At 42.8% G+C, this 21,372-nt stretch overlaps 1 protein-coding gene across 3 annotated transcripts in view; it reads right to left on the bottom strand.

The window, feature by feature from the left end:
• LOC149468500 (rho guanine nucleotide exchange factor 18-like) overlaps positions 1-21,372 on the bottom strand; it is an 82,184-nt gene that overhangs the window by 27,781 nt on the left and 33,031 nt on the right. For all 3 annotated transcript variants that reach the window (XM_089670015.1, XM_089670014.1, XM_089670013.1), the window contains 7 exons: positions 19,424-19,672; positions 15,734-15,810; positions 13,899-14,077; positions 12,040-12,128; positions 11,733-11,921; positions 11,369-11,494; positions 3,805-3,890 (listed from right to left, as the gene is read on the bottom strand). In XM_089670015.1, coding sequence (XP_089526141.1) covers positions 3,805-3,890; positions 11,369-11,494; positions 11,733-11,921; positions 12,040-12,128; positions 13,899-14,077; positions 15,734-15,810; positions 19,424-19,672 — 995 coding nt within the window. The remainder of the gene's footprint in view (positions 1-3,804; positions 3,891-11,368; positions 11,495-11,732; positions 11,922-12,039; positions 12,129-13,898; positions 14,078-15,733; positions 15,811-19,423; positions 19,673-21,372) is intronic.

Consider the following 21,372-nt stretch of genomic DNA (forward strand, 5'->3'; position numbering starts at 1 on the left):
TTGCTAGCAGGGAAGGTGGGCAGGGAAAGTGGAGGAGGGCTGAGGGAAGTCACAGGAGAGCTGAGGGTGGAAACAGGAGAAACACAATGCTTTGCAGACGCGCATGCGCAGTAAGCAGAGTGCTTCCGATCTAATGTGTAAACATTACTATAGCAGCGTGAGCAAACGTACGTTGACGCCGCTATAGCAACATGTAATCAAAGGGCTGGAAGCGCTGTATCTCTACTGCGCAGGTGCGGCTGCGCCCTTGATGTGCATTCACTTCCAGAGCTCTGCTTACTGTGCATGTGCGACCAGATGGCATTGTACTGTGCATGCGCGAAACTTTACCGGCCGGCAAGGTGGAGCAACATGAATACAGGAAAACTGCGGCATGGGCTTCAATTGCCCTCAGTAAACATGGCAGCTCACACAAGAAGCGTGGGGTATGAAAAACGAGCAGTTTGACGGGTAATAAGTAAGGTTTAACACAATGCTAATGCCTAATGAACTGCATACTGTTATATTTTTTGGATTATGCGTGTTTGACTGCAGCTTCTCTTTAAGCATGAGACCTGCATTGATTTCTGAAGTCTTTCCTTTCTTTATCTTCTACCCCAATTACCTTTCCTGCTCTGCTCCATAAATCCCTTCTTCCTCTTTCCTTGTCTGTTATCCAATTTCAGTACAGCAATTAGAATATGGACAGCGCCACTGAAAATTAAATCAACCAACCAATATGTAAATTTATATATAAATTTGAAAGAGCAGCTAATCCGACCCTTAACAAGCTTTACATATAAAACAAAGAAAGGCAGCGCTCCTTCTTAATATACTCTCAAAGTGCTGAAACAAATCTAAACAAATACTTAAACTATATATTTTTTCTCCCACATTCTGGGTTTATTGAATAAGTTATATAAGGACATTTTTTGCTGGGGATAATTTACTGTATTTTATTATATTGATTTATATTTATTTTTGGTTTAAGGATTTATTTAGATTTGTATCAACACTTTGAGAGTACATTAAGAAGGAGCGCTTCCTTTCTTTGTTTTATAATTTCAGTACAGTATCTGTTCGCCTATGCTGAATGTAGGTCTCATTCAGGACACTCTTGGTTATTTTGTACTGCACAGTCCAACTTGCTGAAACTGATGTTTGGTGATCAAACTGGTACTATTGTACTTTATACTGACACATTTTGTACTGTCCTTGTTAAAATTCAATAAAGACCATTACAAAAAAATTCTGAGTAGTAATTTACATAATTGTTACAAAAAGAAAACTTTTTTTCTAAATCTATCTGTAGAGTTCAGGTCTTCTCTTCTGGCTATCCACTTACCCCCACCACTCTATGTTTGAAATGCCACCTAAAGGAAACTGCAGTGGGTAGTGATTCTTAAAGTGGAATTATACTCTCCTTTTCAGTGCTGCGGTGTTCTGCAGCTTTTTGGCACCACAGACATCTTTGGCTAGTTTGCTTCCGGGTATCAATCTCTGGCCATTTTCATTGGCCAGGCCAAGATGACGACACTCCCACGCATGCATGAGAGTTCATCACAGCATTGATGAAGTTGTGCACTAAACTGCTTGTGCACAGCCCAGTGTAAAGGGTGGACAAGCAGTTAGGAGTCTTTACTGCAGAATAGACATAGTAGAATAGGCCTGAACTGTGATATTAGTGTAACCTTACCTCTTAGAGGTATACAAAATGTGCTGTTATTTCACTTCTAAACTTTCCTTGTCAGAATACAAATGTCTCCTCAGTGTCAAGCTGCAAAGGATGACTTTTCTTGTGTCTGAACTCAAGGCTGAAAACTCTGTCTGGGCTGTTGAAGCAGAGTAACACAGTCACTTAAGGAAGACGAATTTACTCCCAGGTAGTCCTTAACAGCATCCTTGTCCTAAAGACAGTTTTCATGTCTCTTAAAAACACTAAGGTCAGACAGGAGTTAAGTGGTTATTTACCTTCATGTATTCTATGAAAAGAAATGTAAAAAAACCTTATATGTGCAGCAGCCCCCCCAGCCCCGTAATACTTGCCTGAGCCCCATCGCGATCCAGTGATGTGCACGGGAGACTCGGCTCTCCAAGGACTCTTACTCCTCATTGGCTGACACAGTAGTGGGAGCCACTGGCTCCCCCTGATGTCAATCACAGCCAGTAATGAGAGAGAGCGGGACTGAGCTACAGCTATGTGTGTAAATGGAAACGCAGAGCAGTGGTTCAGGAGCAAGCCTGCTTGGGTGTCCCCATAGCAAGCTGCTTGTTCTGGGGGCACTCAGCAGGAGGGAGGAGTCAGCGGCACCAGCAGGGCACCCAAGAAGAGGAGGATCGGGGCTGTTCTGTGCAAAACCACACCACAGAGCAGGTAAGTATGACATGTTCTGGGTTTTTTTTTTCCTTAATTGCCTTTAACCACTTCAGGACCAGTGATGAACCAGTGAGTCACTGGACTTTGGATGGTTATACTACAGGCATCACCTCGGTACCGTTTTTTTAGAGCCAGACAGCCGAACAATGCCAAGATTGGCATTGATCGGCTCTCCCTTATACTTAACTGGAAGCGATGAACTGACATCACATTCAGTTTACTCTGAACTAAACGGCGTCAATTTTTAAAAACTGAAAGCATACAAAAACATCAACCTTGTTTTATTGAATGCTTTTAAGTGCAGAGGAGGGATCTAGGGTCCATTAGACCCCTGATCCCTCCATAAAGAGTACCTGTCATGTGTCTATTGCTGTCACAATCAATGTTTTATTGCTATCACAAGGAATGCAAAGTGATTAAAAAAAAAATTAAAGCGACAGTGTAAAAATAAAATAAAAAAAAAAATAAGTGCCCCACCCTCACGTGCAAAGGCGCACGCACACAAACAGAGATCATCCCACACGTGAGGTATCACAGCGAATGTCAGATCATGGGCAGTAATTCTTGACCTCCTCTGTAAATCTAAAGTGGTAACCTGTAAAGACTTTTAAAGTGTCACATTTGAGTAGTAAAATTTACGTTGTCGCCATTGCACAGGCATGCGCAATTTTAAGATGTGACATGTTTGGTGTCTATTTTCTCAGTGTATTATCATATTTTATATTTTACAAAAAAATTGGGATAAGTATTGTGTTATTTTTAATATAAATTCAAAAAAGTGTATTTTTTCCTAAAAAATGCATTTGCAAAACTGCTGCGCAAATGTGACAAAAAAAAAAAAAAAAAAAGCAAAGCCCATAAAGTTATTCTCTAGGACCTCTACTTTAAAAACAATATATAATGTTTGGGAGTTCTAAGACATGTTCTAGCAAAAAATACTGATTTTAACGTAACGTGTAAACCAAAAGTACCTGAAATGGCCTGGAGCTGAAGTGGTTAATATCACTTTAAAGTGGAACTAAACTATATGTATGCTAGATAAACTGTAAGCAACTCACCTTAAAAACATTAGGTCTCACACACAGCAATGTACAGCAGACTCTGTATTGACTCTCTCTCCATTAGAAAATGAAACAATGTATACACACATCTGTCCTAGCATCAAGCAGATGCCACAAGTAATTTGTGCTGTGCAGGGGAGACAGCAGTGTCCTCTGGCAGCATCCTCTTGAACAGCTATAACTATGTGCAACACGTGAATAATGATCAGCTATTCCAATATCCCCATATCTGTGCATAGTATTAAAAAGAAAAAAACACCAACACTTAAACCCTGTCGTTGGCAATTGATTCTCTTTAAATATGTATAAATGTTCCTGCATCTATTTTGCAAATGCATAATGAAATTTCACAAGCAATTCTTGAATGACATATTGGGATACTTTTACCTCACTATTCACAAGATCTTGAATTTGGCTTTCTGAGCTAGTGGATGTTGTACGTCGCTCTTTGACCCTCTGTTTAAAGCTGCCACCTGCAAAAAAAAAAAAAAAAAACATTTCCTACATTAATGGCTTTAATCATAGTTAAACACTTGCCCTCCAGAGCACTTACTACTCCCCTTCCTGACCAGGCCTTTGTTTGCGTTACGGCGCTGCGTTACTTTATCTGACAATTGTGTGGACATTATTATTATTATTATACAGGACTTCTAAAGCGCCGACAGTTTGCTCAGCGCTTTACATTATGGAGAGAGACAGTACAGTAACAATACAGTTCAATACAAGAGGGATTAGAGGGTACTGCTCCTTGGAGCTTACAATCTAGGAGGGAGGGGATAGTGGTACAAGAGGGAATTAGCTGTGGGGGATGGACTGGTAGGAGGAGTAGGGGTTTCCAGTATTTAGCTGGGGTCGGGGTAGGCTTCCCTGAAGAGATGGGTTTTCAGAGTGCGCCTAAAAGTGAGCAGAGTAGGTGATAGCCTGATAGCTTGGGGTAGGGAGTTCCAGAGGATGGGTGAAGCCCTTGAGAAATCCTGGAGACGAGCATGGGAGGAGGAGACAAGGGAGCTAGAGAGTAGGAGGTCTTGCGAGGAGCGGAGAGTACGATTTGGGTGGTATTTAGAGACAAGGTCGGTGATGTAATTTGGGGCAGTGTTATGAACGGCTTTATACGTCAGTGTTAGTGTTTTGAATTTTATCCGTTGGGCAATTGGAAGCCAGTGGAGGGATTGGCAGAGAGGGGTGGCATATACAGAGCGGTTAGTAAGATGAATGAGTCTGGCAGCAGCATTCATGATGGACTGGAGTGGGGATAGCCTGCGATGAGGTAGGCCAGTGAGGAGGGAGTTACAGTAGTCAAGGCGTGATATAATAAGGGAGTGAGTGAGTTGCTTAGTAATTTCAGAGGTTAGGAACAGTCGTATCTTGGAGATGTTGCGGAGGTGAAGTCTACATGAGTTTGTCAGTGATTGGATTTGGGGCTGAAAGGACAGATTGGAGTCTAGGATTACACCTAGTACCTTGGCGTGAGGGGTGGGACTGATGGTAGTGTTGTTGATATTGATGGAGAAGTCGGGGGGGGGGGGGCACGGGCTGGGGGGAATACTAGAAGCTCAGCACTAGAAGCTGGATATGCAACGCTGCTCAGTACTAGAAGCTGGACATGCAACGGTGCACCCAAATTAAATTTACGTCCTTTTTATTCCCCCATAAATAGAGCTTTCTTTTGGTGGTATTTGATCACCTCTGCGGTTTTTTTTATTTTTTTGTGCTATTAAGACAAAAAAAAAAATTTTTAGATTTTTTGCTATTAACCACTTGCCGACCGCGCATAGCCGAATGACGGCTTCACCGCGGCCGGCCAGTTCTGAGTGGACGTCATATGACGTCCTCCCAGAACGCGCTCTCCTGCGCGCCCCAGGGGGCGCGCACCCGGCGATCTCCGTGATCGCTGTGTCCTACGGACACAGCTGATCACGAGATGTGGTGAAAGGCCGATCCCACCGGCCTTTTACCACGTGATCAGCGGTGTCCAATGACACGCTGATCACAGGAAAATGCAAGTGCCGGTTCTCGGCTGCACTTTCCTCACGCTGTCAGATCGTGAGGAAAGTACTGCCGAGAACCGGCAGTTGTCAGAGCGGGGATCGGCACCGATCATCAGGGCACTGATGATCAGTGCCCTGATGATCGGTGCCCAGCAGTGACCCCCGCAAGTTCCGATCAGCTGTGCGCCCACTAGCCCCGCCCACCCATTCCCAGCAGTGCCCCCACCTGTGCCCAGCAGTGCCCCCACCTGTGCCCAGCAGTGCCCCCACCTGTGCCCAGCAGTGCCCCCACCTGTGCCACTCTGCAGTGCCACCTACCTGTGCCACTCTGCAGTGCCACCTACCTGTGCCCAGCAGTGCCACCCACCTGTGCCCACCCACCTGTGCCCACCAGCGCCACCCACCTGTGCCCACCCACCAGTGCTGTCCACCAGTGCCACCCACCAGTGCCACCCACCAGTGCTGCCAGTCAGTGCCACCAGTCAGTGCCCAGGGGTTGTGCCAGTCAGTGCCGCCAGTCAGTGCCCAGAAGTGATGCCAGTCAGTGCCGTCTATCAGTACCCATCATCAGTGTCACCTATCAGTGCCGCCTATCAGTGCTGCATATCAGTGCCGCCTATCCGTGACCCCTAATTAGTGCTGTCTATCAGTGCCGCCTATCCGTGCCACCTCATTAGTACTGCCTATCAGTGCCCTTTAGTGCTGCCTATCAGTGCCCATCAGTGCCGCCTATCAGTGCCCATCAGTGCCGCCTCATCAACGCAAATCAGTGAAGGAGGAAAAATACCTGTTTGAAAAATTTTATAAAAGAAACAAATAAACTTTTTTTTTTTTTCCAAATTTTTTGCACTTTTTTTAATTTATAGCGCAAAAAGTAAAGCGCCCAGTGGCGATTAAATACCACCAAAAGAAAGCTCTATTTGTGAGAAAAAAATGATCAAAATTTCATATGGGTACAATGTTGCATGACCGCGCAATTGTCAATCAAAGTGTGGCAGCGCTGAAAGCTGAAAATTGGCCTGGTAAGGAAGGGGGTATAAGTGCCTGGTAGGCAAGTGGTTAAACGCGTCTAGTAAAAAAAAAATCTAATTTCGTCATAAATTTAGGCCAAAATGTATTGTGCTACATGTCTTTGCTAAGAAAAAACCAAAAAACAAAACACTGTGTAAATGTATTGGTTTAAGTGAAAGTTATAGCATTTACAAATGGTGGTATATATACTTTTTTAATTATTTATTTTTACTAGTAATGGCAGCAATCAGCGACTTATAGTGGCACTGCTGCGGGCATTCCGACACTGGAGGGAACGGACTTGGTGTCATCCAAATATATCCATATACTCAGGGATGCTGATAAGGCGGTATAACTGGCCCACCTGAACCGGGCCCCTAACAGTTCAAAAAAGGGGCCTGCTGAGGGGGGAGGGATAGCTGTCCTGCCTTATTGCTCCTCTTTCGGCTTTCCCTGAATCGCTGCTAGCCTATCCTTTTGTCCCTCCTTCCAACTTCACAACAGGGTGACCCACTCAAGTATCTGCGCCCCCACCCCCTGCTTACCACTCCTCCGACCCCCCCTCCCAAGCAGCTGAGCCGACTTCTGCCCTCTCCCTCCGGTAATTGCTGAGGGCAGACAGGGGGGAACCTTTCTTTCCACAATGAACATAGTGCGTGACCGGTACTGCTTCCCAATCATTGACTGTCCAGTGCAGCTGAGGCTGCAGAGAAAGGGACAAAGGAATGTATTTCCTTGGTTCCTTTCTGTGTCTCAAAAGTCAGACATCAAGGGTATGTGATATTCCACCAAAGCTACCAAAAAAATGTAAAAAAAATTCTAGAAAATAATTTAAGAGAAATTAAGGGCTTGTTCAAATGTGCTTGGTCTCTGAAGAGCTTTCAATATTTGGATCAATTAATTTTTTATTGATTTTTAAACATATTACAACAAGCAGTCGAAAAGGTAAATGCAAAATAAGAGAGGGAGAGAAAGCCGAAAAACAAGCTCATCAATGAGAGGTTCATAAGTACGTACAATGTCAATACAGAACAGTGAAATGGCAATCATTCACAAACAATCTGAGCAGACAGATCAGTGTTATAGGTGTCCCATGGGTCCCAAACTGTTTCAAACGCAGGGACAGTAGCAGAGTGTAAAGCAGTTAGGTACTCCATCTTTCTAATCTCTGCTAGAACCTTCATCAGTTCCAGTAACATGGGGGATATAGAAGAAAACCAATGCATTGGAGTGGTTCTCCTGGCTGCCGTTAAAATGTGGGTGGAAAGTTTCCGTGCACATTTAGAGAGACTCGAAAAAGGTACACCCAGAAGAAAGTAAATGGGCTCAAAAGGAACAGGAGCCCGCAAAAGTAATCCCAATAGAGTAAGGACCTCCCTCCAAAAGGGTGCAATGGACAGGCAATCCCGAAAAAGAGTTCTAGTTTCCTTCCCACAACGCCAGCAAACAGAATAAACATTCGGGTTACAAGCATGGAGAACCTCAGGAGTCCTATACCAAAACATCAGGATCTTATAAGTAATTTCTTTGTACACTAACACACAGAAGATTTAAAGGCGGCCCCTGTTCCATTGATCCAAACCAATATCGCATTGAAGGAAACTGGACCATTTACGCATATAAAGGGGAGTATCAATAGAAAGAGGACAGGCATCTAAAAGCAATTTATACGTAGCAGATATTATGCCCCGTTGGTATGGGCCTTGGATGCAGATATGCTCAAAAGGGTATGTTTCGCAAGAGTCAGCGAAGAGGCTTTGGAGGCAAAAAAATTACGTATCTATAGATAAACAAAAAACTGATGGGGTGGCATACGAGCAGCTTTTGAATGTCAGGAAAGGATTTAAGCTTGCGAGTTACTGGATTGACCACATGTTGCAGTTGGAATAGATTAGCTTCGGCCTAAGGACACATACGAACCATGGCCAGACTATGTGAGAAACTTGGATTAAAAACGATGTTGGTCAAGGGGGAACACTTGGCGCCTAGGGTAAATCTAACCCTACACCTCCTCCATACAATGTAAATTTGGATCCCTCTTTGAAGAGCATTTGACAGGTGGTGAGAAGGTATATAGCCTCCTCACTGTGTGATTTAACCCTGCACTAGCAGGCTTGCAGAGCCGTGCTATTCACTTGTTATTGGGTCTTGTTTGACAGGGGTATAATTTCTGCCATAACCCCCTAGCCACTGCCACGGTTTAGTGGCTGGTAAACGTACAGCTCAACTTTGGGGTTTTACCACCCCAAAGCCCTTAGGACTCATTCACACAGGTACTCCCACCATGTGAATTAATTGTTCATGTGGCTAGAACGGATTGTTATTCTAAGGGTACGCAGCAGCTGTACGAACACAGCCGCAAGTTCCCAATCTGACAGGTGTGCAGGCATGAGTAAGTGACCCTGAATGCACACTGTCTGTGTTTAGGGTCATACACCTACACCCACACTCCTGTCAAATTATGACCTGCAGCATCCCCATAGCATTACATAGACTGACTGCACACAGATCCAGGCAGCTCAAGCCCAGCCACAAACAAACCACTAAATTAAACTCTACAGGCAAAAGCACCAATCTGAATGAGTTACAAGACCTTTATTAGCCTTATTTATTCACTCAATATACTTTTATTTTTTAGATTTAGCAGGAATTCTGTTGTGTTTGTCCCCTCTAATTATGGTTTGAATGGATTTTTAGCGAAAATATTATTTGATATTATCTGGGGGGGGTGCAGTGGGTGTAGCAGAACCTTGGCTGGGACCCAGCAGGTCCAACTACCTACAATCTGCCTACAAATACTACATGGCTACATGACCAGTGATCTTGCACATGGGGAGTCAGCAGCAGTGACTGGTCTATATTCCACAGGAAGCACAGAGGCATACTTTCATTCTGGATTACTACACACAACTTGAAAGAATTACACAAAAGGAAACCAAGATTTAAGTGAGAATCCACATGGGTTCCTTGTTTTCAGATAATACTTGCTTTGTTTGGATTTCAGCTTCAAGATAAATACAACCTCCAGTTTAATTTAGGCCTCACGATCGTGGGTGGGTGAGTGCAGGAATCACGGTGATTCCCGCAGTCAAACGTGCTGCTGTTTAAAAATACGCAGAACTGCCAATTTATTCTTAACAGCACCCCCATCCATCTCAAACTGCAGCAAGTTTATGGGTGCAGGAACCGCATTGAAATTGCTTAATGCAAAAGCACCATGCAATTTCCCTGCATCCGCATTTGGAAAAGGTGCATGCCTTTTTTCCTGCAGGAAATGCAGGCATGGCAGTCCACTCAAATGAATACAATGCTGTGCCCATGCAAACATGGACTGCAAACTTGCTAAGGTGTTAACCTAATGGCTTTTACATGTAGACCTTATATTTGAGTTAATTTACAGCTCCTGCATAAATCTGCTAACTTTTGCACTATAACTGTGCAATTGTGCAGTGTCCATTCACAATGACTTTACCAGCACTGTTTAACCACTTCCCGTCCGGCCCATGTACATAAACGGACGGACAGGAGCAGTGCAGGAGCGGGTGGCCGTTTATAAACGTCCTCTTGCATTCTCTGCCTGTGCGTGCTCCCTGACACAGCAGAACACCGATCGCTGTACAGAACCTCTGTGTGAGGTCCCGATCATGTCATCACTGATTGGCCAATTCGTGATCACATGAACAGTAGTAAACAAGATGTCACTTCCAGACATCATTGCTTACTACTTGTGAATTCTGTGAACGATCACAGAGGTCACATGGTACAAGGCTATTCACAACAGCCTTTTACCATGTGACAAGCTGTGACCAATCACAGCTCTCACAGTATTTCTCAATGGCTGCAAGAATGCAAAAAAACTCCAATACACATAAATTAATTGGTTTACATGAAAGTTATAGTGTCTACAAATGGACATATATATACTGGAATTTTTTTTTCACTACTAATGGTGGCAATCAGCGACTTATTGTGGGACTGCGGTGGGCATTCTAACACTGGGGGGGGAACTGACTAACTGCCACTGACATCTTCAGTGCAATTAATGCAGTGATCAGTGCTAATAAAAAGCACTGACACTGTACTAATGACAATGGGCAGGAAAGGGTTAACACCTTGGGTGATCAAAGGGTTAAAGGTGTGCTGTGTGTGTTTTACTGTGTAGACAAGCTGCTTTGTAGAGCAATACAAAGCAGCCTGTCTGTGCCGACAGGGGAGAGATCTGTATTGTTTATATACATACCTCTCCCGTCAGCTCTGCAGATGATAACCAAGTCCCGGCTGAGAATTGGCGGCCGGGAGCCGGCAAATGACATGCCGAAGAGCCAATAGTGGCATGGGTAGAAAGTGTGCGTGCCCCCTACCTGGAAATACAAAATCACGTATACACACGTGATTTTGAGCATCCCTGCTGCCCTGTAGTAGTTCTTCTGCTATAGGGAAGTCGGGCAGCGGTTAAAAAAGTATTTTCTACATAGCTTCAGCCTGGTGGTGCTAAATGCAGATAAAAAAAACAATATAATGTGAAGTCCTATGGTTGAGATCAGATAACTGTAAATTATCCAGCTGACTTGGGTTTTCTTTTTCTCTTGGCGATCACATGAATAATATGAATAGTTGTATCATGCACGCAGAAGTATACAACCTACACAAATCTATGGCAAACACCTATCTTGGGTAAATATATTAAAATACAGCCAAAACTTTTTTTTTTATATAGAATAGGGAGGTGTCAACACTCCTGTAACATTTTTTGTGATAGAGATGCAATAGATAGGGGGAAACCTCTAAACACTATTAAAAGAATAATTGGCAGCATTTCTCATGATATGAAGACATTCACTATAACAACTATTAATAAACTAAATAAAAATTAGTTATTAGTAAACAAAACATATCATTACTGCCATTCATTAACACCTTCACTTTAATTCCTTATTAAAATCCAATCTCACTTTTTGAATGTCCAGAGCTGTCATAACCTCCAAATGTCTCAGATCGTCTTGGCAATGCACAAACACTTGTGTTTGTATCTTCATGTGGATTGGAGAAGAGACATAGCATGGTATAGATCTTTTCAGCTGCAAGAATAAAGGATGCATCTAAGTCAGGAATGACCAAACTGACAAGAAAACAGTAATCCTTTCTCCTTTGTTACATTGTTTAACAATGGATGTATAAAGAACAATAAGCAAAAAAACCATATCCCTGAAAGACACAGAAAACCTATACCTATATTATTGTCATATTTCTCATATTACAACCATTCGAAAACAAACAAAATTAGTATTTTTTTATTTTTTGCGCATTCGTTAATACCTTCCACTATGGCAGAGACTAGTGTGCTTTCTCCTTGTAGGTTGTCTGCACTTTCAGATGCAACAAAAAGTCTCATCCTGGATCCTTGAGAAGTATCATCAAAACCATTTATGTCAGCCATGTCTATAAAAAGCTGTAGCTTTTCACTTAACGTTTGCATTATATATGTATCCTTCAAATTCAGACGCTCTGCATAAGAAAACAATACATGACTGCAGATATGACACTGAGTGTGTATATGGCATTTAAAAGTAATTAAAGTAGCACTAATTAAGTTTAGAAAAACAAATCTTAGATTTTTATTTACCTTCGTAATCCTTAATTCTAGCAGCACGCTCGTATGCCTGTTTCCGTTCAATATCCGCTTCATTTGTTATTTCTTCTTCATCTGGACAACTTAACAAAAGAATAGGTAATTTTAAATAAACTGACAAGATAAGTATAGTACAAGTAGAGATCAAAAGACTAATTCTACATATTAAAGATGGAGCCCACAAGAGCACCAGTTTAAAATACTGTATAGTAAGTTAAGATATTATTCAACTACACAGATAAACGTTCTAATTGTTAAGGACACTGGGGCTCCTAATAAAAGGGGTTTAACCAGTTGCAGCCCGGCCTATAGCCAGATGGTTGCCGGGCGAACAGCTCGTCCCTCTGGGTGGACACCATATGGTGTCCTTTCCGGAACGCGCATTGTGCACGCCCGCGGGGCCGCGCTGTGGCAAGATCTGTCACCGGCCATGTACCACAGACAAGGCCGATGACAGATCTGTGTACCGGCCCCGTTGCCAGTACCATGTGACCTGCTGTGACCAATCACAGCAGGTCACATGACAGTTGTATACAATGGATGGCTTCCTTTCATGCCATCCATTATATACAAGTGTGTCTAGCTGTGAATGGTCACAGCGATCACATGCACAAGCTGGGCCAATCACAGCCCAGTTGTGTCATGTGATTAGCCGTGACCAAATCACAGCTAATCACACAAAAAAAAAAAAACCTTGAATGAATCGATTTCATTCAGGTAAATGCTTGCTTATAGCAAAGTAATTCTTTGCTCTAAGCAAATTTCATTACAAAAAAAAAAAAAAAATACTGATTACTTCCCCAAAGTAGTACAATGTTACTATGGTAACATTATACTACTTTGGTCATAGTGCAATATGAAAAAAAAAAAATCTTAAAAAAAAAAGAAAAAAATGTAATAAAAAATATATAATTTTTTTTTTGTACTCTCACCAGTCAGTGTCCCTGATCACCGCCATGCCAGTTATATGATGACACTGTACTGCACTGGTTACAGTATGTAAAAAAAAAAAAAAATAGTGAAAATATATATTTTTTTTAATTTCTTCATTTTCCAAAAAATCACAAAAAAATTACAACTTCAAAAAAACTCGCCATGCCTGTTATGAAATACGTCGGGCTGTCTACTTTGCAAAAAGGGGTCATTTGGAGGATATCTGTACTGTTCTGACATTCTTGGACCTCAAGAAATTAGATTGGCTGTCAGTACTTCAGGACTGATCAATTTTCAGATATAGCCCATAGTTTGTGAACTCTATAACTTTCCTACAGTCTAAATAATAAATACTGATTTGGATTATTTTCACCAAAGAAATGTAGCAGAACACATCTTGGCCTAAATTTATGAAGAACAATTATTTATTTGCAAACTTTTATAACAGAAACAAAGAAAACGTGGGGTTAACAAACAAATTTTCGGTCTTTTTTTTTGTTAATTTAGCAAAAAATAAAAACCCCGGTGGTGATTAAATACCACCAAAAGAAAGATCTTTGTGAAGAAAATGATAACATTTTAGTTTGGGTACAATGTTGTATGACCGCCCAATTGTCATTCAAAGTGTGAGAGCGCTGAAACATGAAAATTGGCCTGGGTAGGAACGTTAAAAGTGCCCGGTATGGAAGTGGTTAAAGGAAAAAAAACACTTATTGTCCATAATCAATTTATGCTGTTTTGTTCATAACTGAGAACAATATAAGGACTGTAATTGGGAGGGGCAGCAAACAAATTCATATAGAAATTTGTTCAAGAGTCAAAAACGAACATCCTGCTGTAACATGCAACAGCATGCACATTTAGCCATAGATATAAAAACCCTATTAAAATCAGGGATCCATCAGACTGCTGTGGTGTACCTCTCCACAGCACCACGAATCAGTGTCATCCAAGTATTCCTCTCTTCTTTGGAGGCCGTATGAATTTCATACATCTCTGGGCCTTTCAGTGAAGCACTTATGAGGAACATGGCCTTTTCCTCATTAGCCACCTCTCGGACTATCAGCTTTTGTAATGAAATAACAGGAGGTTTGGCATCCTAGAAGATAAAATGGTTTGTTCATATGCATGATGAAATGGTTTCAATTAAACACACTTTTGTTTTAACAAACATCTATACAGTTTCAAATATTAGTAACTTGGCCTATGTAGATTAATTTGAAGTGACACTAAAGACTAATAGAAACTAATTATTCTCAAAAAAGAATCCATATAAATTTACAACTTAATTGTCCTGTACTCTATTTTTCATGAAATTGTTTGTGTTTATCTGCCTCCTTTTACTGATCTCCATGAGCCTCTGAACCTCTCCTTTTCCCTCCTAACTTCGGTTTCTTTGAAATGAGCAGTACACTTTAGTTATGGTCCCATGCATTGCTCGATACACATTACAAACCCCAAGGTCCATAGTCCATCTCAGGAGTGAGTAAGAGACTGGCTATGTTCCTACATACAGTGGAACCATATAGAACAAAAGTAAACACCCTCAATCAGGAAGTAGCATCACAGCAGCAAAAAGAAGAATTTGAAGATTTGGAATAGAATGAGAGCAATAGAAGGTACTATATGAGTTAAGAATACATACTTGAATAGAATATTTTTTAAAACTAGAGTTTAGCATCACAGTTTAAACCACTTGCTATCTACCAAATATACAAAAACCTCCTGGCTGCAAGTGGATATAACAAGCTGGTGTCATTTTCTTCAGCCCCCTTGTGATAGCAAGAACATTAAATGGAAAAAAAAAAATGTAAATTAATGTAAAAGGCACCCCGCTCCCAATCAACCCCCTCCCAGCCATGCATCCAAATGCGCATGTATGTAAACAGCGACGGTTAAACACATCTGAGGTATTTCAGTGAATGCCAGAGTGAGATCAATAATTCCAAGGCCATCATTAACTTTATAATAACCTGTAAAGGCTTTTAAAGCGTCACCCATGAAAAGCTCTAGGCACCATATTTTGTTGCCATTTCATAGGCATATGCAATTTTGAGTCTTGACATGTTTGCTATCTAATTACTAACTGCAACATCATTTTTTTTTAATAATTTACCAAAAATTAGGTATTATATAGTGTTTGTGTTCAGTAAAATTCATTTTAGTGTATTTTTATCTGAAAATTTGCACTTGATAAACAGCTGTGCAAAAATCATGTGACATAAAAAAAATTGCCACTACCACTGTATTCTTCACAGCCTCTGCTCTCAGAAAATAAATAGTGTTTGGGGATTCTAAGTAATTTTATAGCAAAAAAATGTTGGGTTTTTAATGTGTGTGAAAAATCTTAAAAAAAAAAATAACTGCCAGCAAGTCAGTCATTATGTTTTCTGAAATAACTTTATAATGAAATAGATTTATCCTGAAATAACTATGCATACAGTAGCTTTTGTAAGGAGCAAACTAAGCTTGAATAGAGATGTTTTGTGAAAGAAAGGCAATCTTACATGACTATGCTATAGATCTTTTTTTACTATATCCAATCTGAATAAGTTTGAAAGCACCAGGTTTACCACCAACAAGAAAAAAAAATAAATTTCTGAACGTTAGGATTTTGATAGCATTGCTTTCATCACTTAAACAATGGAAAACCATAAACAATAATATGGTACTTACAAAATGTTAAAAAAAAAAAAAACACACACGACTCTTGACTACATGGTTTTTAAAAAAATGAAGGATTTAACACACTTACCACAGAAGAAAATATATACTTTTGATCCTTCTCTTGAAGAAGCAGCAATACATCGGTCAACAAAACGGCCAAGATATCTACACACCAAGAAGCAATTATAAAAACTGGGTTACAAATCAGAATCTTTTGCAGTATTGAATTTAGTACATAAATAAGTGATGCTTTAACTTCACTAATTTCAAAAGAGACTTTGCTGGTAGTTTTATTAGGTATTTATAAAGTGGAGAACTTTAGACTGTTTAACATTAACAAACAGTAAAGTGGATTTTCAATGAAGTATAAGGCATATTCCACAGTTAAAAATAAATAAATATAAAACACGGATGACAAGGAGGCTGGGAGAATGCCATTATGTAAACACCCTTACTATGGGTCTAAAATGGAACATGCCATGGAAGGTGGAAGACAGGAAGAGTTCTGCATTACAATGCACATGAATTGCAGTTTAACCGCTTGCCGCCCTGCCACTGTGTATATACGTGTGCAGGGCGGCAGTGGAGCGCAAAAGCACGTTTTAAAACGTGCTCCGCGCTCCCGACACATTCGCGGGTAGGGGGCGCGCGCGCGCTCCCGCCGACCCGCGGGTGACACGATTTCAGCCAGTGATTTCTGGCTGAAATCACATGATCGGTCCCTGTCCTATCCTGTCCTGTGTTGACATTTACACAGGGCAGGATATGATGTCATTCTTCTCTGCCTGGGCACATTCCGTTCCAGACAGAGAAGAAGACATCCAAACAGTGAGTAAAACACTACACACTGACAGTTAGAACACTCTAGGTCACATTTAACCCCCTGATCCCCCCCCCCCCAGTTAACCCCTTCACTGCCCTGTCACCAGTGTCACTGATCAGTGAAGCGATTTTTACTGATCAGTGTCGCTGGCGACTTCCGATAGTGTTAGCGCCCCTCCCAGATAGCGCCAGTTTGCCCGCCAGTACACCAGTAATCCCGTTTAACCCCTTGATCACCCCCCCAGTTAACCCCTTCACTGCCCTGTCACCAGTGTCACTGATCAGTGAACCAATTTTTACTGATCACTGTATCAGTGTCGCTGGCGACTTCCGATAGTGTTAGCGCCCCTCCCAGATAGCGCCAGATTGCCCGCTAGTACACCAGTAATCCCATTTAACCCCTTAATCTCCCCCCTCCCCAGTTAACCCCTTCACTGCCCTGTCACCAGTGTCACTGATCAGTGAACCGATTTTTACTGATCACTGTATCAGTGTCGCTGGCGACTTCCGATAGTGTTAGCGCCCCTCCCAGATAGCGCCAGATTGCCCGCTAATACACCAATAATCCCTTCTAACCCCTTGATCGCCCCCCCCCCCCCCCCGAGTTGACCCCTTCACTGCCCTGTCACCAGTGTCATTGATCAGTGAACAGATTTTTACTGATCACTGTATCAGTGTTGCTGGCGACTTCCGATAGTGTTAGCGCCCCTCCCAGATAGCGCCAGTTTGCCCGCTAGTGCACCAGAAATCCCATTTAACCCCTTGATCGCCCCCCCCCCCCCAGTTAACCCCTTCACTGCCCTGTCACCAGTGTCATTGATTACAGTGAACAGATTTTTTACTGATCACTGTATTAGTGTCACTGGTGACTTCCGATAGTGTTAGCGCCCCTCCTAGTGCACCAGAAATCCCATTTAACCCCTTGATTGCCCCCCTCCCCCCCCCCAGTTAACCCCTTCACTGCCCTGTCACCAGTGTCATTGATTACAGTGAACAGATTTTTACTGATCACTGTATTAGTGTCACTGGTGACTTCAGATAGTGTTAGCGCCCCTCCTAGATAGCGCCAGTTTGCCCGCTAATGCACGGGATTTTTTTTTACCAAAAACATGTAGCAGAATACATTTTGGCTTAAATTTATGACTAACTTTGAGTTTACGATATATTTTTTATAGCTGAAAGTAGAAAATAATGTTTTTTTTCAAAATTTGTGGTTTTTTTGTTTATAGCGCAAAAAATAAGAAGCGCACAGGTGATCAAATACCACCAAAAGAAAGCTCTATTTGTGTGAAAAAAAGGACGTAAATTTTGTTTGGGTACAGCATTGCATGACCGCGCAATTATCATTTGAATTAGTGCAGCGCCAAACAGCAAAAAAAGGCCTGGTCATTAAGGGAGGTAAATCCTCTGGGGCTCAAGTGGTTAATATTGGCATAAAAAGAAAAAATAATGCCATCTTTTTGTTTTGTTTTTTTGGAGGGGGTGATGGACCCTGATCTAAACATTTTATAAATGCAATGAAATTAATACAGTTTGTGAATAACTTAAAACATTCCTTAATCTTGAAGTGGAGAATAAGGAAACACCCTTATTAAACTATTGTAAACACTTCAATAACAATTGTAAACCCATAATCGCAATCGCAAAAACTGATACAAACAAGGGCCCCTTTAACCACTTGCCGACCGCGCATAGCCGAAAGACGGCTTCACCGCGGCCGGCCAGTTCTGAGTGGACGTCATATGACGTCCTCCCAGAACGCGCTCTCCTGCGCGCCCCAGGGGGCGCGCACCCGGCGATCTCCGTGATCGCTGTGTCCTACGGACACAGCTGATCACGAGATGTGGTGAAAGGCCGATCCCACCGGCCTTTTACCACGTGATCAGCGGTGTCCAATGACACGCTGATCACAGGAAAATGCAAGTGCCGGTTCTCGGCTGCACTTTCCTCACGCTGTCAGATCGTGAGGAAAGTACTGCCGAGAACCGGCAGTTGTCAGAGCGGGGATCGGCACCGATCATCAGGGCACTGATGATCAGTGCCCTGATGATCGGTGCCCAGCAGTGACCCCCGCAAGTTCCGATCAGCGGTGCGCCCACTAGCCCCGCCCACCCATTCCCAGCAGTGCCCCCACCTGTGCCCAGCAGTGCCCCCACCTGTGCCACTCTGCAGTGCCACCTACCTGTGCCCAGCAGTGCCACCTACATGTGCCCAGCAGTGCCACCCACCTGTGCCCACCCACCTGTGCCCACCAGCGCCACCCACCTGTGCCCACCAGTGCCACCCACCTGTGCCCACCCACCAGTGCTGTCCACCAGTGCCACCCACCAGTGCTGCCAGTCAGTGCCACCAGTCAGTGCCCAGGGGTTGTGCCAGTCAGTGCCGCCAGTCAGTGCCCAGAAGTGATGCCAGTCAGTGCCGTCTATCAGTACCCATCATCAGTGTCACCTATCAGTGCCGCCTATCAGTGCTGCATATCAGTGCCGCCTATCCGTGACCCCTAATTAGTGCTGTCTATCAGTGCCGCCTATCCGTGCCACCTCATTAGTACTGCCTATCAGTGCCCTTTAGTGCTGCCTATCAGTGCCGCCTATCAGTGCCCATCAGTGCCGCCTCATCAACGCAAATCAGTGAAGGAGAAAAAATACCTGTTTGAAAAATTTTATAAAAGAAACAAATAAACTTTTTTTTTTTTTCAAATTTTTTGCACTTTTTTTAATTTATAGCGCAAAAAGTAAAGCGCCCAGTGGCGATTAAATACCACCAAAAGAAAGCTCTATTTGTGAGAAAAAAATGATCTAAATTTCATATGGGTACAATGTTGCATGACCGCGCAATTGTCAATCAAAGTGCGGCACCGCTGAAAGCTGAAAATTGGCCTGGTAAGGAAGGGGGTATAAGTGCCTGGTAGGCAAGTGGTTAAAAATAGGTCACTAAATCTATTTTCCCCATATACCTTTCAATCTTCCTGAAGCAGTCTTCCAATAAAGCATGCCATCGTGAAGAAGTTGCCGGTTCTCCATGTTATGCTTCCTAAATGTCATCCCATTCTTTAATTTAACAGAGGATTTTGGCTCCATTTTGGCTATGATTTCAACCAATCGTTGACCTTTCTCACTCCTATGAACACGCAAGTCTATTTCTGTAATGGTTTCCTTTATGAGTGTAAGAGCCTGAGTCAACGCTTCATAGTCTTCTGTCCCTTCTAGGAAAAAAATATACAAAAAAAAAAAAAAAAAAAAAAAAAAAAAGGTACAAACTCTAAACAAGATATATTAAAGCTAAACAAATCCATTAAATGTTCTAAAGAAATTAAAATAAAAAAACACATTCTGGCAACGTTAAAGGAGAAGAGAAAAGAGCTTTGGCTGTACATCTGTGGATCACAGGAGTGCAGTTTGTTCTGCATTCCTGTGACCAGTTTTCAACTGACAGTGGGCTGAAGCCCACTGTTCGCTGAGGTCACTCATCTGGTCCGGTCTGGGGAAACATCACAACTTTAAAGTCGGGATGACCCTGCTGGGAGCCTGAGCCAGCTGCTCCCTCCCTCTTCACAACTAAGCGTTCCAATGGGGGTGGGGGGGGGGGGGGTTGGTGCAGACATCACTCTCTGCTCAAAGCGGTGAGAAGTCAGCGGTCATGTGATCGCTGAGTTCGCACTCTTAGAGCTGGTGGGGAACACATGCAGCATCGCACCGATGCTGCATCCACCTAGGGAAGTATAAAAAATAGAAACCCCATACTTCTCTTTTGAAGAAAATTGTAGCCGTAGGGTACTAAGAGCACTGCAAATACAAAGATGGTGCAGTACCAGTGATCGAGTTCTTTTTGACACTATGCAGTGGAGTGTGAAAATTACATTGCCCTCTCCCCACCAACCCATAACATTAAGCTTGTGGGAAGCACAGTGGCTTACTGGTTAGCACTTCTGCCTGGCAGTATTAGGGTTGCTGGTTTGAATCCCGACCACAGCATCACCTGCCTGGAGTTTCCATGTTCTCCCTGTGCCTGCGTGGGTTTCATCTGTGTACTCCGGTTTCCTCCCACACCCCAAAGACATGCTGGTAGGTTAATTGGATCCTGTCTAAATTGTCCCTAATATGTGTATGTATGACTGTAAGTTAGGGACCTTCGATTGTACGCCCCTTGGTTAGGGACAGATGTGAATGTACAATATATGTATGTAAAGCGATGTGTAAATTGACGGCGCTATATACAGTTAGGTCCATATAGATTTGGACGCAGGGACAATTTTACTTTTTTTCAGGTACTTGCCAAAACATATTTAAGCTATAGTTATATAATGGATATGGGTTGAAAGTGCACACTCTCGGGATTAATTTGAGGGTATATACATCCAAATTGGTGGAAGGGTTTAGGAATTACAGCTCTTAAAAGTAGCCCCCCCCCCCTTTTTTCAAGGGACCAATGAATATAATCATAGATAAAATGTTCATTTTTAATATTTTGATGAGAATTCTTTACTGGCAATGACTGCCTGAAGTCTGGAGCCCAAGGCCATTACCAAAGACTGGTTTTCCTCCTCTCCGATGCTTTGCCAGGCTCTAACTGCAGCTGCCTTCAGTTGTTCTGTCAGGGATCGCTGCAGCGAGCGGGTTTGCACATGCGCAGAACGCCGATACACTTTAACCGGCGGGCGCTAGGACCTAGGCAGCTACGGCGGCCACGCATGCGCACTCGCAATCGCAGATGCGCGCCTGGCACCAATGACAGTGCAGGGCGCACTATTTAAACCAGCCCTGCACAGACTCACATTGCCGTATGGTCTTATTATCTGTTCCTGCTTGTTTTGCCTGCTGATTGACCTTGTTGCCGACCCTGCTTGATCCTGATCTCTGCTGACCTTCTCCTGCTCTGATCCCTGGCTCGTTTGACTACTCTCCT

The sequence above is a fragment of the Staurois parvus genome, unplaced genomic scaffold (genome assembly GCF_062004578.1).
Source record: "Staurois parvus isolate SC_StPar_1 unplaced genomic scaffold, SC_StPar_1.0 ptg000086l, whole genome shotgun sequence".
In the NCBI taxonomy this organism is placed as follows: domain Eukaryota; kingdom Metazoa; phylum Chordata; class Amphibia; order Anura; family Ranidae; genus Staurois; species Staurois parvus.